General features: G+C 43.6%; 1 protein-coding gene across 2 annotated transcripts in view; it reads right to left on the reverse strand.

Moving 5' to 3' along the window:
* pax5 (paired box 5) overlaps positions 1-17001 on the reverse strand; it is a 54277-nt gene extending 37276 nt beyond the window's left edge. For both annotated transcript variants that reach the window (XM_062387985.1, XM_062387984.1), the window contains exons 1-2: positions 16683-17001; positions 2531-2696 (exon numbers count right to left, since the gene is read on the reverse strand). In XM_062387985.1, the coding sequence (XP_062243969.1) occupies positions 2531-2696; positions 16683-16728 (212 nt within the window). In that variant the 5' untranslated portion in view covers positions 16729-17001. The remainder of the gene's footprint in view (positions 1-2530; positions 2697-16682) is intronic.
* Positions 17002-17806: the final 805 nt, after the last annotated feature.

Here is a 17806-nt window from a genome sequence, read left to right on the forward strand (position 1 = left end):
AATAAACTGAAATACAGCAAAGCCAAACAAAATCAGTGGATAGGTTACAGTCACAGTCTTTTTAGTATGAAATCCTACGTCTCTCCGCTGGAGCTCAGCGAGGAAAAAGACTGGGGGTCACAGTAAAAAGGGGATTTCACACTAAAGACTAAAACTTTAGAAGATACTCACTACATTTTTCTAACTCAGTGTGTTGAAGCCTCATATTTGGTTCAACTGAGCTGCACTGTGTTTTTGCGTGGGAGCGAGGATGGTTTGTCAACCACTACAAGGAATCCCTTCATGGCCAGGAGGAGGAACCACACAGTTTACAGGTGTATGGATGTTGTATAAAGATAGACTTTAAAATAAATCATGCTTGGACAGAGATGTAAAGGAAAGCTGCTTTGAGTCAATGGAGAATGGAATCTTCTTTGTTCATTTATACTAGACACTGCCTTTTCTCAAGAATGTTGTAAATGTTGTAATTTTGTCTATGTGCTCTGTGACATGTAACATCCATCGCAGTCCCCTCACTTGCAACTCTCTGAGATTATTGTATTTCCTCCAGTTAAATGGTTTTTCCTCACCCTGGTCGAGGTTAAGTAGAGAGAGTGTTGTGCCTCGTTGAACCCGATGAAGTAAATTGTGATTTGTGATTTGTGAATATGAGTCCTGCAAGTAAATTTGATTGATTGATTGATTTTGCTATATCTACACAGTTTTATGCTGCTGTTTGACCAGGTCTCCCTCATAAACTGGGTCTCTGGTCTCAGTGGGACTCACCTAAAGGTCTTATATGAGCGGTGTTGCTATTTATAACGTTGGAGCCACGAGAACCGGCTGCAGATACAGTTACTCGGTCGCTGATATGAATAAACATAAAGGTAAATACACCTGATTCGACCTGTTCATGATTGTTGCTTTCTTTGGCAATTTCGTTTTGTGACACCGAGGTAAGGGGAGGGTGGCATAGATACACAAACACACACACACACACTAAAGCAAACACACGCACTCATGGATTCAGGCGTTTTGCGTCCACCATGGCTATTTCATGAATGTATTTGCATGCAGAAGGGGCATGGGGGCAGGGGTTGGGAGGACAGCAAATGCGCTACTCAGCTTGCAGAAAAGGGGGGATGCTGTGTGTGGATGCAAGCTGTCAGTCAGTCTTAAACCTGCTGCACTCTCTCTCTTCCCCCCCCCCCTCTCTCTCTCTCCGTGCTGTATGGTAGAGTAATCCCCTCCGTGAAGATGTGTGTTTCCTGTAAATGTGCGTTTCCTTGTCTTTCTTTTAAGTGTGGGTGTGCGTGCACGCTGCACTATGTGGGTGTGTTGCACATTTTGACGATTCACAGCTGGAGTATAAACACTGCTAAAGGAAAAAACAATCTATTTTCAAATGGAAAACTATTTAAATTATTCACAGCTGAATCATTGGTGAATAAACGAGCATGGTTATTGATATCCGCAAGACGATGAGCCAATACATGCACACACACACACACATGCATGCACACACACACACAGGGTGGTAGAGTTGGTGTTTTTGTTCTGCTGGCACCGGAGAGACAGAGAGGAGAGGATAAAACAACCCTCCCTCCTTCCTTCCATCCCTCGATCCCCTCTCCTCCCCCCTCACAGTAACGCTTCAGTGAGTTGAACGGCCAGGACGGTGGGGAGAGCGAGAGAGGTAGAGAGAGAACGACAGAAAGAGAGGGAGAGAAAGAGAAGAGAGGTAGAACAATGAGCTACACATTTTTTGATATAGCTGAGGGTCGCTGTAGCTAATCCTTCCCCTCTGTCCCCACAAATGGTCTCTGTCTCTCATTCTTTTCTTTTTTTCCCTTTTTCCTGCACTCTTCTTCTTCAACACGCCTTTTCCCTTTTTTGATTGTGTTCCTTTTTCTTGTCTTTCTCCCATTCTCCAGCTCCCTGTCCTTTTTTTTAAGGGGGGTCGGTTTGCAGAAATATGGTGCCACTTTCATTTTGATGCTAATTCCAAAAAGTGATGAATCTTTTCCCTTTTGTGCCCCTTTCTTCTGTGGGGGACGGAACGAGCAGGGATTTGCTCTTGAATTTAGCTTTGAAAAGGCAGAGACGGACAGAGAGAGGGAGAAAAGGGGGGGGGGGGGGTGAGCTCGAGAAATACAGGATACAGAGGGAGCGGAGAGAAAGGTGAAAAGGGGGGAAATGTAGAGCAGAGAACAGAGAGAGAGAAATAAGAGGTGAGGGGAAACGAGGGCAGGCCGTTCCGGGGGATGCAGCTTGTGCATGTTGAGGGGATTGAATCAATGACGGGATTGACACTAAATGAATGAGTGTCATGTTGCAGGAGCCTCAGTTTGACACATGTTGAGTTGAAGGACTCAAAGACGAGCCAGATGTGCAGAGTTGCAAATGTTCGGTGCAGATGTTTTAAAGCTGCCCTGCCTCACACTTCAGACATTTTACATGAAGGACGGGGTCACAGCCAACTGTCTGAGCTGTGACGTGTCGGGTCACCTCGTCTCCATGTCATCATTCAGGAGCTCGTGTTGCTTGTTACCTGCCCAGTATCTTGCTGACACATCCGTGGCTGACTCGTAGCTGGCGTGAGATGTCGCAGGGCCGAACCCCTTGGTGGGCTAGCTCCACTATTCGCTGTCGCACGACGTCTGGGAGGGGCCTGCCGTTTACGAACACACCTCCGAGCTGGTTCACGCCACCATGCCCTGCAGAAACGAGAGAAACGTTTTAAATGAATCAAGTTCATGTATGAGTTCAAATCTGAGTTAGAGGGAAAGAAAAAGGAATTAGTTTGCAGAGGTAGATAAACCGAGCAGCTGTGGCTTTAGCTACCGGTGTAACAGGCAAAGTGTCAAGGATACAACTTATTAATCAACTTTCAAGTGACCTTGTCTTTCAGGCAATAAGATATTGGAAAGACAGACAGATAAAAGTCATAAATGTTTCCAGTTTTCAAAAATGATCAAAGCTGATCTCATCAGTATCTCAGCTCACTGGAGTCACAGCTGAAAGTATTTTTATTCTCTTCTTTTCAAACATTCATTTCATTTTAATTCTAGTTTTTAAAAGAGCAGACAAGAAACGTCTTTTATTCAGCTAGCAGTATCTCTGCAGAGTCAAATAATGTCAGATAAGTGTGATTTCTTTGCTGCAACTGATTTGTCTTGCTCGGCATTTTATACAGTACCAGTTGGACAGTACTTAAGTACAAAATTAGCCCATTTCACCCAGGGCATAGCATATACGCTAAGATCCTAAATGAAGGGATTTCAATTAATTATTGGTCGCGGCCTTGCTCTGGTCCTTTACTGCAAGATACCACTAATACTCCCCCTGAGGGATGAAGGGATGAAAGTATTGAAGGACATGAATGAAAGAGAGTAAGACTAGTATATGGTATATGCACCAGAATGAACTGCGACAGAAAAGCTGAATCATCACATAGTTTAATGTTAAACCCTGTTTAAATCCTGCAGTCGTACTATTTGAGCCACAAGAGTCAGAAAATTTGTTTCCTTTTAAATTGACTAACAAACTTCCCATTTTAACAAATGAGCAGGGACAATAAATAAAACTGTAACAAAGCATGTCGATTTATGCAGATATATGTTTTCTGTTACTCTGTTGGGGAGCCATACAAACATGAACTGGACAAGAGGCGGGCTGCACCAGGGAGAGGTTGATGAGGAACTTTTCATTATAAAGGCCACAGTGAAAAAAGCACCAAGATGCAGAACATCTGAGAGAGAAAGAGAGAACGAAGACTTTTTTGGGATAAAAAAAATGTGTACACACTGTATATGTGTATCTCACCAAAGGCAGAGTATAAATCAACCAGAATTTCACCACCACATAATCCACTGGCTTTTGTATTACCATAGTGATTACGTCTTTAGGGGAAACACACACACACACACACACACACACACACACACACACACAGACATACACACACACACACACACACACACACACTAATCCTAGCTGTGGGGGTAATAGATTTTAAACACATTACCCCAGCAGGGATACCCCCTAAAACACAAAGCTGTCCCCTGAACCTGTCCCCCGTCCTCTTCCGTTCACCATCAGCATAAAATACAGCAACAAACACACACACACACAGTACATAGAACACAGAAAACGTGGACAATAAATACAGAAAGTCTTATTCTGTGAAATCAAACAAAGCTTTTTCCAAAGAGCCCGTGTGTCTGGTCCCTGTCTTCCATCCTGTTATCTTCTAGGATTTAAGAATAAGCTTCGTTATACAGGTGCCTGGTGCAGACATTACAATTTGAAAAGCAACCGCTCTTTTCAAAAGGCAGCAATAAACAGACAGGTCCCTGTGAACTGGGCTCAACCCAGATTCAAAGACTAAATGGCATGAACGGTAACAACCAAACTGTAGAGCCACCATTATTATATTAGCTGTGTCAAAAGTATTTACCCTCCATTTCAGTATTTTAGATTTGAAAGGGGATTCAGCCAATTTGACTCTTGAAACCTGATCTCTGACTTCACTTAAACCGTTATTTGTCTGTTTTTTTTTTTGTCTCTTTAATGGGAGGGTGGCACTGACAATCAGCGAAACATTTGTGGATGAGGATGATTTTTTTAAAAGTAATACTCTAAATGTTAATATAAGACTATGCCCTTACTGCTTCTATTGGACAGTAATGCACATGTAACAACATGTATGCTGCACAGTTGTTCTTTAGTGCACAAAATCATTCATTTGAAATGCAAAAATCTACTTTCAATACAGTGAAGCAGCTGGACAGACTCTATTCACTTCTCTCAAGGTAATATCTTCATCTGCATTTGTTTGTCATTAAGTCAGGGTTAGGGTTAGGAGCATTACACAGTAACTACGAGGGTATTTATCACAAAACTTGGTGGTAACTGCGGTGTGGATCAGGGAGGGACCCCTAACATTGTGGTGAAGAGATCCACTTTCTTTAACATCATTTAATCTTTCAAGATTTTTTAGGGAATAATTCATGGATTTTGATATGTATCCATGAGTGTGTGAAATTGGGTGCAGTTAGATTGAATGAAGGTGACCGTTTGGCCTTGGTGGAGACGTGCACTCTACTGTGTGCCATGGGTCTACTTGAAAAACCACAAGTCATGTGACTGCAGATCTCTGTACTGCTCGTGTGTAAAATTTGTGTCAAATTTGAGGCACAAAAGCAGGAAACAGTTTTTGTTCCGTACCTGCTGTCTGAAATACCTCAGTAAGAAATCTGTGAGAAGGATCTACTAATGGGTGCATGAAGACTGAGTTACGGCAATTCATGTCAATTGTAGTTATCAGAAATCACAATTTTTGCATAAAGTCTCTGTCTCTGTCCTCCAACCCTCGAGTCATCGCAGATACTGGGATATATTCCACTCCACCTCTGCTCGTACAAATCCTGTACTTTTGATGAAAAGTTTAGATAGATGATCATAAACACACAGAGAGATGGGGAACAACATAGAATGAGGATCTCCAGCTAGACTGGTGATGCTGAGGTTCAGGTTCAGAACTTACTTACTCCTGGGTCACCATGTGCACCACCAGTGTGTGTGTTTGTGTGTGTGTATGTATGTGTGTGTGTGTGTGTGTGTGTGCGGGTGGGTGGTTGTGTGTGTGTGTTTAATGAGAAATAAAAGAGTAATCCAGTGATTTAGTGTGATTTATTCCTGTGTTTAGCTGGAACCCTGATGATCGTAATGTCCCTCTGGGTACTGACATGCAAAGCAATAACTGTCACACACAAACACACGCACACACACACACACACACACACACACATTGTCAGATATTCCTCAAAGCAAGAATGAGCGTTCTGACCTACATGGCCAAATTCAAGTCTTTAACACACTCGTCCACTGGCTGTGAATGCTGTGCATGGTTGTAAAAAGGCATTATTCCTCCCCTCCTCTCTTTATTATTATTTGTTGAAACCTTTGCCGCCTGCTCCCCTGAATAAAAAGCACAGTTTCTGCAGGGTCGTTTAGAGAAGCCTACTGTGCTACGTCCTCCTCGCCACAGGTATATCTGCAGAGACGACCCTCTCTCTCTCTCTCTCTCTCTCCCTCTCTCCCTCTGTCTCCCTCTCTCTCTCTTTCTCAGATAAGAGTAAATGAAATGGTTCTTTTCACCCTTCCTATCTGGGCCAGGGCATAAAATACGCCTTGCTTTGTACAGCGGTGGAGAGGAATGACTTGTGACCCACAAAACCCCCCCAGATAACTATTTATTTACTTATCTGAGTGTTTACTGTTGGCATTAGACGTCCGGGCTCTCGCCATTCTTGGGGTATAGACCACTATTGGGGATTATGTGCTTGAATTTTATTTTCCAAGCCCATACATACTGATAGGGACAAACGCAAACATTCTGTATACATTTGTTTATCGTTCTCTGTAATTCTCTGAATAGGTGCCTTAACTCCTCATTTTTCAAGGCGCAGCTGTAATATTAGTCATGAGAGGAACAGATGTTGCTGTTCTCTATCATTGTGACAGAGAGAAATGCTTAAATGTACCTAGAATTACTTTGCATTTTAAGAGAAATTGTATTTTTTTATGGTCAGAGGCCCAAAATAAATGATTTGGAAATATGTCAGCGTGCATGAAGAACGCAGGACTGACGTTCCCTCACAGCTTTAGTGACAGAGCTCCAGTAGCTCATCACAATTCGATGAACACCAGCCAGCTTGGGAGGTTTCGTTGCAAATTAGATACAAAGATTTTTGCCAAATTAGGGAGAGGGGGGTCATCTTGGCTTTTAAGTGTGTTTCTATGAGCCCTGCAACTATACAGTCTCCAGAGAGGGGCAAAGTGTTGGCAGAGGTGGCAGCTTCAATTTCATCCTGGAGAAAGCGACTCAGTGAGGGACAGAGGCAGCCACAGGAGCAGGGGCCATTATGCATCCCTGTTGTATTTTATTTATTTAGCCTTTATGGGAGCTGACTTAAGAGCCCAGCACCTCCTTAACTGTTTGATTGATTCACTGTTTCCGGGAGGAAAAAATACAGAGATAAAGCAGAATATATTGGAGCTCCCCCATCCAGAAAATAAGGTCCATTAGGCTCTCTGTCCGTCTACATTCCTCTATGTCTCTCTCTCTCCCCCTCTCTCTCTCTCCGTCTCGCATCTCTCATCTGCCTCGTCACGGCCTGACGACTCAAAAATAAAGCTAAAAAGAGAAATCGCGACAAAACGCCACCGCTTCTTTCTCTTCTCTCTCTCGCTCTCTTTCTCTCTCTCTCTCTCTCTCTCTCTCTCTCTCTCTCTCTCTCTCTCTCTTTCTGTGTAAAATAAATAACAAAGAAAAGGGGGAAGTAGAAATGACTTTTGGCTGAAACCCTGTTTGGGAACTCGGCCGCTAGAATACAGATGAAGCACATTTCCTTCAGCAAACAATGAATAGATCTGTGAGATGTGCCCGCAGCCGAATTCTGACTTATAGCGTCAGTTCATCCTGAAATGTGGAATAATTGCTATTTTGTCGGCGAAGTGTAACAAAAAAAATCATGTTAATAAACGCTTAATTTCATTCGTTTAAAAGTTTGTTTAAAACGATTAAAGGCTTTAATTAAAATAATATTTGAGGACAAAACGAATCAATGAGAACTGCCTCGATTTATATATCTTTACTTGCATATTTTCAGGAGACAAAGTTGTATGGAAATCTTTTTTGTTGTTTTTCTGTACTACAGCATGTATTTAATTCTCAAAGTTTATTTCCTTTTTCTTCTCCTTAGGCGAACCCAGAAGTGGAACATGCACTAAGTATAGGCCACAGCAGCCTCTCCTTATTATTCAACATCACTATTACCATTACAATACGTGATTATGAAATTCAGCTCATTATCATCACAATTACTTGCTATAGATTTTAAAACATCACTGCCAGCCTTTATATTATTGTCCGTTCTAATAGGCCATGAAACCATGAAACACGCTCCAGAGTCAGCTAAGTTAAAACCCAACAGTCACAACAGTCACGGTGTGTCACCAAGGATATGAATAATATAAATATATATTTATATATATATATATATATGTATGAAAAGGAATATATATATATATATAAATATAAACATATATATCTATATATATATACAGAGAGAGAGAGTTGGGGGGGATTAGAACAACTTTTAAATGATGACCAAAACAACTATAAAAGAAAAAAAAGGACCTAACGTTCAGGGTTTAGGGGGAGTTCACCCACACACGCGCACAGAAAGAAACACACACATGGCCTAACATTTCCATCGCAGTCAACTCATCCCAATCTCTTTCTCTCTGTTTCTCTCGCTCTCTCCCCTCCCTCTTCCTCGCTCTATCCCCCCCTCTCTCTCTCTCTCTCTCCCTCTCTCTCTTCCTCTTCTTTTCCCTTTATCTCCCTCTCTCTCTCTCTCTGTCGCCCCCCTCTCTGCCCCTCCCTCCTCCCCCTCTCTCCCTTGACATTTTTCGGGTGTAATCGTCTTAAAGCGTCTCCTGGCTCTGACATATATAACTTTAGCTGCGCTCTGGCCGTCAGCACTGCGGATCATTGGCTTTGGTGAAGCGACACAGAAGAAGAAGAAGAAGAAGAAGAGGAAGAGGAAACGTGATTCGTTCTAGCTTTTGAATCAGTTATTTGACTTCTCCCGCTGGTTAACGCACCGTGGGAACCTCTGTCAGTCACACAACACCTGTAATTCTTCGGCGAGACTAAACTGCAGTAAAACATGTGGGCCACTGGATAATCTGCTCAAATGCTGCAGGACGGTTTAGTCGGCTTTTTAGTGGAGGCATTATAAACAGTTGTGACACATTTTTAAGCCATATAAAGTAAGTGTATTGTTGAAAGTTAATGGAGATCGCTTAATTTAGCCATATTATTTTTTTGACCTATATTCCATCCAAACAGGAGATTATTATAACGAAAATATGATATTTCAGATATTAAATATGGGGATATATTAACAGGTCAATGTTGTTTTGTGGCTTTCCTTTATCATTTAGCGTGTTTGTGCTCATGGAAATATATAGAAAATAATAATTCTTTCATTATTTATATGAACTTAATAGTTGCACTTGTCTGAACTAAGAGAGAGAGAGAGAGAGAGAGAGAGATGGTAACTGGGGACGGAGAGTGGACTGAAAAAACAAAGCAGGGCCCGCCATGTCACGACTGAGTGACCAAGTGTGTGTGCTCGCTTGTGTGTGTGTGCGTGTATGTGTGTGTGTGTGTGTGTGTGTGTGTGTGTGTGTGTTTGTGTGTGTGTTTGTGTGTGTGTGTGTGTGTGTTTGAGAGAGAGAGAGAGAGTGAGTGAGTGTGTGTCCTCCGCATCCATTTATATGTGCTGCCACATATGTCCCCCAAGCACCTGCTATGCTGAAGTAGTGCCCTTGAGCAAGACGCTGCAGCGGTGGTGACATGTTGCGAGGCCGGACCTGTGTGTGTGTGTGTGTGTGTGTGTGCGTGTGTCTGTGTGTGTGTGTGTGTGTGTGTTTGTGTGTGTGTGTGTGTGTGTGTGTGTGTGTGTATGTGTGTCCTGCTGGGCAGTGAAAGGAGAGTTTCCCTGCGGGGGATCAACAGAGTCGAACCTTGTTATTATTATAAGACCCGGGCAGCTCCGCTCCTGCACCTGTGCATGTGTATATGTCTGTCTAAACCTGGTTATGTGCACAAACACCGCCGCTGTTTGTGGATCAAGTTCAGCTTTTAGTCATGCTTTGTTAACCCAACCTCTCTCGCTCCCCCACTCCCTCTCTCCCTCTCTCTCTGACCCCTGCGCCCCTCTCTCTCCTTCAAACAGGAAAACACAGCAGACCGACAACACACAACAGATAAGACAAAATGCAATGCATTTCACAATTTAAAATAAAATCCCTTCAGCTCCACAAGTAATTCTGCCAAATTTACATCTGTTCGACGCGTGCACATTTATTGAATAATGCAAGAGACGAGAGAGAAGACGTTTAAGAACATTAAGTGGAACGAAGAATCGAAAATGATACGATCATAACTCACAACGTAATTGAGGCTTTCATTTTAGAATTCATTCCGATTTAAAACACTGCAAAAAATATCCATCGCTGATTAAGTCATGAATTCATATTTTTTTGTGCCAATGCAAGAAGAGATCGTTAATTTGCACGACAAAGTACTTCCACTCAACTTAATCTGTTTCCAAATATGTTCTAATAAATTACAGACTCTTTATTTAAATTATCGAATATTAACAACATGATTTAATGCGCACAAATAATGGGCGCAATATTTCAACGCTGTTGCAGATTAAATGCAGATAAATAAATTAATTAAAAAATTAAAAAGACTAAGAATGAGAGGAGGAATGTAGTCTATTTTTTGTTTATGTTGAGCGTGTGTTGCAGCTTTAAATGCTGCAACACACTGTTATTCCTACAATATGCGCACTAGCAGAGTCGCTGGGCAGGGGGCTGGTTGAGTTCAGGGACCATGCAGATTGAGGAAATTATAAACAGTTAAACTTACTGTGCATTGCCGCAAACGGGTCGTGCTTACAGTGAATCTCCATCATTGAACTGGCTGCAGGGCCCCAGTAAGATGGGAGGGCAGTTAAAATACCACAGGACGGCCCACAGACCCTGACCTCCGTTGCAGAGAAAGAGGCAGGCGACCGGCCCCCTTCAAAAGATATTCAACTTTTCTTTTCTGGATTGATTACCCAAAATATGAAGCTTCAGGTGAGGGACAGGGTGACGCTGCTCACAGGCGACTTTATCTCGAAATAAAACGGGAGGTTTGTGGGTGGACGGCGTCAAAAATACGCATCAGTGCCGGGCTCCCTCCTCCTGGGGTCGGGACACCACAGCTGCTCTGTCCCGGTGTCCACACAACCAGCGGAGGGAAGAGACAGCGATGGGGCTCATTGTACCAGTCCAGGCGTGTAAAAATGTAAAAGTTCTGCAAAGATAAAAAGAATTGAAATTTTTTTTTTTCAAGTATAGCCCTCCTCCCTGTCTCCTTCTCGGTCCGTTGGCTGTGAACCCCTGAACTGTGATGTTGGTGTGTGTGGGGTGACGGGGTGGGGGGGGGGGGTGAAGTTTCTCCTTTCAGTCTGTCCAACAATATGTTTTAGAAAAAAAAAATTGCAGGAAAAAAAAAATCCAAATTTTTTTAAGCAACAGAAATATTCGTTACAGATCCTCGTTTCTCTGTTTGGGCTTCCTTCAGGTTATTCGCGCACATCGTCCTCGGCTGCCGCTCTCACACTGACACTTGGTAAATCTCCCATCAGTGAAGCGAGGGAGCGCTCACATCTTGAAGTCCCATATCCACCATGCCAGAGTAAGAAACGAATAGAAATGCAAGGGGGAAATAGGCTTGTATAGGATTGTGCTTTATAAGAGCAGAGGCTGAGTGGAGAGTTGTTATCCTCGGCTCTCTCTCCTCTCCTCGTCTAGACGCACGCGCGCAGCCACAGGACTCTCCTCGGCTTGTCCGGGAGTTTAGAGACAGAATCTCTTCGCGCCGGAAAGGAAAACAGTCCCGTCCAGATTCAGAGGCGACTTTCCTCCGCGGTCACGCCAGGGAACACCGATCGATTTGTGCACACACACACGCGCGCTTCTTCAACTCAGCTGCCTGAGCCCTGACGCGTCCTCGGTGGCGCACACGCCGCGTTTCAGGACCTGCTCTCGTGCGGACAGCGCCCGCGCTCCCAGCCCCCTAGAACCCTAAGCTCCACGCGCCGGCCAGCTGCCCGTCACTCACGTCAAGCTCAGCCAATCAGGAGGCGAGCGCCGCCGCCACGTCACCGCCGGCCCCTGCTAGAGCCGGGCGGGGGGCGACGGCGATAGGCTGCTGCGAATCCCGTGGGCCAATGACGCCCCGCACGCATTGTCCGTCCACCAATGGGGGAGGCGCGGTGGTGCGACAGCGGGGAGTGGATGATCATATGTTTAATTTCAATTAACCAAGTAAAAAAGCTAATGCCTTTATACCCGTTTGCGCTCAATTTATTCATGTCAATATTAAATGGATAATTAATCGAGTATTACCTAAAATGAGGCTTAGTTGCAGCAAGGTTTTATAAAAGGAGGGGATGCTCAGTACCTCAAAGATAAATTGTATTTTTTTCTTGATTAGGTTTAAACAAATAGAAGTTTTTTAATATATAAACGAAAAAGATTGATTTTAAAGGAATGGAGTGTTTTAGTAAAACACATTTTAGTTGCATTTTCACTCAGAGAACGGAAGGTGTGTATTCCTCTCTTGTCTTCGTGGGCCTGCAGGAGTGAGAGCTGTCAACAATTGGCTCTGCATCCGACACATAGTTATATGAATGTTTAGCTCCGAGGAAGAACCGAGAGGAGACACATGAAACATGCATTCCCGCTCATTACCTAATTGATTGCGGATCCGAGCGGATGTGATTTTAATGAAATGCAATTGGCGAGCTCCGCATTCACACTCCAAACTGAGAGAGAGAGACCGAGGGAGGGGGGGTTCAATACATCTATCGTCCCACCTGATTTCAGAGGGCATATCTCAGCCTCGCCCCTGTAATATTAACCACGCAAATAGCCTAAAGCATGAGCCAAATTAAAAAAAAAAGTGTTATTTCCCTTCTTCCTCTTTGTAGACATTTAATCATTTTGTTCCTCGGTGTTTACGCCTCGCATCCAACACGTTTGGAGCCATTACAGGACAGAAATAATCACCTGATTCTTATACCCAAACCCCCCCTACTTATAGTTCCATTTAGGAAGCTGTGTACACTAGCACACTAATGAACAACAACAATATTCACTTTACTCTACCCTGTTTTCATCCTCAACAGACCAGCAGGCTTGACGTACCTCAAGGCAATGCATCTGATCCTGAAAAGGTCAATGTATGATATTATTGAGCTCATTTAATTTTTGATTTTTAGCCAGGATTTCTCGCTTTGCATTATTGGTTTCCTTTCACAGGGCGCGCTTCTGCCTTCAGACTCGTGGATAGGCTCAAATGTCTTTAATCCGAATGCAACAAGTGTATTCAGGCTGTCGGGGTGACTTCTCCGAAAGAAAATCTCACACTTACTTCAGTCTTTATTTTCTTTTTCAATTCATCTCAGAAAACTGGAAGGTTTAAGATCTGCTCTCTGTCTCACACATCTGTGTGGATATTTGCTGAACGAACCACAAGGGGGCGTTCAACCTTGGGGCCACATGCCCTCACGCACACGCATGTGCACACGGATACACGCACACACGAACATGTACACGTACATAAACTTTACCAGCAACACCTTTTGACTCATGAGGCCCAAGGAGAAGACATGTGGAAACACATAATCAGTGCATGTATGGTGTGTTGGCTGGTAAACGATCCACTCCATTTCTCAACCCACATCTCAAACACTAAATATGGCTTCATGAATCTTCACTGACTCCACGTCCCTGCTCTTTAATCCACTGACAGTAAAGTACACCTCGAAGCATCCGCACTAATCCTCATTCATATTTCACATCTGTTTCTTGAGTATTCATGAATTGTGCTTCATACAAATCTGACAGACAGCTAACTAGATTGATTTTTTCTGTTTTTATATATTTTTTTAAATTACCCCAAAAAAATAACAATGCAAGAGAAAGCCCAGAGGTGCTTAAGAAACAGAAACTGGGATATACAGAGTTGGTTCATGCGCCAAAGACGGCGGGCCTGAATTTAGGCCACATTTGGCGAATATCCACAATATGAGAGACACCGCTGTTAGGAAATCAGCTAAATGGGAAATGTGATGGATGCTTTCTGCCTTCTTTATGCATGATCCCAGATATAGATTCAAGCATCTTAATTTTCTTGTTTTCTTCAATGATTTCTTGAAAGAAATGCAAATTGGCTCTTGAGATCTTTAAACAGGGACCATATACAATTGTAGAATTTAGTTTTTATTGTTTAGTCTTTTCGCTTTCTTTGTTTTCGTTCTCCTTGTGCAGTCAGACTCTGGTTTTATTTATGTAGATACAGAGGCGAGCGCTCCTCCTTGCCACAGAAGTCAATTGCAGCCGCGCGCCCTTGTCTCCACGATTTGCAAATTAAATACACGAGCAATTAAAAAATCCAAACACAATCAATCATGTATACAAATTGTTGTTGCTTTAGGGTTTGAAATTTGAGGAAAACTTCCATCAGGGTGGGACGACTTTAATCCGGGGGTCCAAAACCATTACCATATTTCATTACCTCTGCAGTGCTGCAAATGGGGGAGGACGTGAGGGTGGAGAGGGGGAGAAAGGCTGTGTGTGTGTGTGTGTGTGTGTGTTTATACTTTCTTTTAAAACATTAGTAAAGATACGTTGGAGTCGTGATAATGATTTGGAGGCAAATTGGAGGTAGTGTTGTTGTTGTTGATGTTGAGGTGCTCCATCTTTCTTTCCTTTCCCATCTCTTTTTTCCTCTTTCCCTCCATCCTCCGTGAAAGCTTCGGCTGTTTTGCCTTTTTAGTTTTTTTTTTGGGCACCCGAGCCTCGAAACGAAAAAGCAATGAAAAATTAATAGCGCATGTTAACTCCACCAGCTCGTTTATTACACGCCCGCTGACTGTAAACATAATGAGAAAGCCCCCGTATCTCTTCTTAAGTTTTTTTTGGTTCGCTTATATAAACGTCGTAACTAATAAATAAAAATATCGTGTTGAGAGTGAACCATCGTAGACACGCACGCGAGCAGGTGAGCGCACGCTGGCTGCGTGGCTCTCCCACTCACAGGCCTGTAATCACACGGACATATTTGTAATCGTTTGGCGCGGTGATAACGCAAGTAAAGATCAGTCTGTCACCTGTCAGCCCGCAGAGGACCAGGCTCTGCGTTATAGGATCGGGCTCCTGAGGTCAGAATGAATGTAGGCTATATGCCATGTGAGGTCATCCCTCTCTCCCTCTTCCTCCCCTCCCTCCTCTGTCTCCAGCATCCTCCACCTCTCAGTGGCGAGTTGCTTTTATTGGTTTCCGATCTGCCAACGACTATAGATAATCAGATATTACACACTGTGTGGAGCATATATGGTCAAGGGAACTAAGCATGTGCGGATATCAAAGCTGGAATCTCACTATGTGTATCTCCACTATGTGGAGTTTTTTGTATTGTTACAATTCAGCGAGGAACGATGGCTCATTTTTATTTTTAAATATAATATTTCAATGATCATGTATTTCAATAAGACCAGATAAGTGACCTCTCTAATTTTTCTGATTGATAAAATAATAATCTAAGGTCAGTGCACTTGCGCTGGTGACAGATATGGCGGCCCTGCTCATTGGTAAAGAACCCGTCTTTACGCACTTTTACGCACGACCAACCTGCAGGGCGGGAAGAGAGGGGGTCTCATTAGATCCACATTCATTCTCACGGTTTCTCCTTTGTACCCCGAGCACGTATTCTAAAGTGAGAGGAAATGGAGCGTCTGTAGGTATAGGCCCTGGGCCCTGAAGACTTTACACAAGAACAGGGGAGGGCCTCCTTTAAACTCTGATTTCCTCAGCGGTTAAAAGGTTATTATCCAATTGCTACAAATCCCACCGCTTTCACCGTTTAACAGAGGGTAAAGCCCACTCCACAAAAGGCCGCAAAGGAGGCATTATTTGTCTTATAGACCACAGGCATTATTTAATGACATATGTCCATAGAAGTCCAGGCACAAGCTAATTTATTTCTTTCAGGAGACAGTTCAACACAATCGCTGCAGAATCCCCTTCTACAACATGATGAAAATGAATATAAGGAACACAGAATGCAGACTGGCCCTCAATGGAAATGTTTGATGTTTAGAAAAATATACTATGCATCCATTACCATATCCAAAAATACAGACAACCATTACCTGTGCAGCAGAGTTTCGTTTTTCTGGAGGAAAAAAAGGCCCGGAGCCATTTGATAGCTGCTGTTCACCTGTACACACTGCGTGTTTCCTAATGACAAACGACATTTTATCAATGCAGACACAGCGGGCAGCAATATGAAATGATGTGTTATCCATTGGGTGCCATAACAAGGTCGATGGCCTGATCCGCTTCTGTACCAGACCCCGCTGTTTTATGAATAGGCCCAAAGGAGAGGAACCTGTTGATTGAGGCGATGGAGACACGACATTTAAGAGTCGAGCTCCGTAACACAAATAGTAAAGTGGACGCACACAGAGGAGAACAGCACGTGGAGCAGAGCTGACGCACCCAAACCAACAAATTATGTTTCTCCACAAACACGTAAAAAAAAAAAAAAAAAGGTCGTATTTTTTGAATAACGACAAAGTCCACAGAATGTCACCAAATCATCTTCAAAACTATTCAAATTATAAATGCAGGACTTTTCAATCACACATATTTTGCTGTGGTTCGTCAGTTCTTAAAATGCAGCCAAAGTTTCCACTGCAGAGCAGGTTACTAATCACACTGGCTCCAAAAGTTCCACAGATCAAAGATAGAAGACTATGTGAAAATGAGAAATAAGAGAAAAAAATTTAAAATTCACCTTATTCAGGTTTTTTGTATCCAAACAACAGAAGAAAGTAAGAAAATCCAACTTTACAACACCTTCCACTCCAAGAAATAACTTTAGAAAAAGTTTGTCACAAAGCAGACCAGTGAAGCAACAGACAACAACTTGTTCAAGGGACAAAAATAAAAGTTAACAAAAGTGAAGTTGATCTCAAGTCGAGCCGATGTGACCCTACCTGCTCTCCCCAGACGCAGTGCAGGACTCCTGGGCCCCTGGTCCATGTTACCCCGTTAGAACAGGGGGAGGCGATGGAAAAGAAAAAAGGAAAAGAACAAAAACTTTTCGCACTGTCTCCCTCTCTTCCTCCCCCCCTCTCCCTCTCTCTCTTTTGTTCTTTCGTCCTACAGTAGTTTTGGGGCGACTTGTAGGCTGAAATAATTCGACCCTTCCGCTCCCTATTGCACTCCCTGCAAGTGCTCAGTCAGCTGCAACTAAACGCTTTAGGTGGAAAAGGGGCTTCGGGGGGAAGCGTGAAATGATCACGCCGAGTAAAAGAGCCGCGCTCTCGATGTGCGCTCATGTCCGTTTCCTGCACGAGCTGCGCACACAAGCCCAGTGCGCGCACACCCCCCGCGTGCACGTATTAACACACATGCACCCGCGCGCCTTCACGCAAACATACACACTCCATGCAACCTTGCACCTTTCCCTCAAGGGCCGCGCCCCCCTCACTCGCATCTGTTCCCAAGTTCCACTTTACTAAACTTTCCCGCCCCAATCTCCCCCTCTGTGTCTGTCTCCCACACCCCACTCCTCCATCACACCCTTCTCTCCCCCCCTCTTGTATGTCAGATTAATTTCTTCTGCATGGGACACATCCTGTAGATTGCTGTGCAGGTTGCAGGTAGGTAACATTAAATAATGCTTGTGCGTAATGTCAGCGCAGGTTGTGGGTAAGTTGCCAGTGACTTATAAACGAGAGAAAGTTGGTTCTTCAGTGAATGTTTGTCTAACGTCCTGTCAGCAGCTTCCACGAAACACGTTGAAAGGAGTTTCCCCAAACTTTTCTACTCGTCTCTCCCAGAAAACACCTGATACGCACGGTTATCATAACGCATTACGCACGAACTGAGAGACAGTGGAGCAGGTGCACAGACTCCGGGCCAACAACTTCACCGCTCTGTAGTTGGGGGAGCGTCTCTTCTCCTCCTGTACGAGCCTTTGCCACGAGTCTTTGATTTTTCGGTCACTTTTGCACACGTAAAATTTCATTTAAATATGAATATGCCAACTGAAAATGTCCTCTGATACTCACGGCTTTGTTTGGTTCTCACCCAGAACTTTATATTCTGTGGCGGA

Source organism: Platichthys flesus, chromosome 5 (assembly GCF_949316205.1).
Source record: "Platichthys flesus chromosome 5, fPlaFle2.1, whole genome shotgun sequence".
Lineage (NCBI taxonomy): Eukaryota > Metazoa > Chordata > Actinopteri > Pleuronectiformes > Pleuronectidae > Platichthys > Platichthys flesus.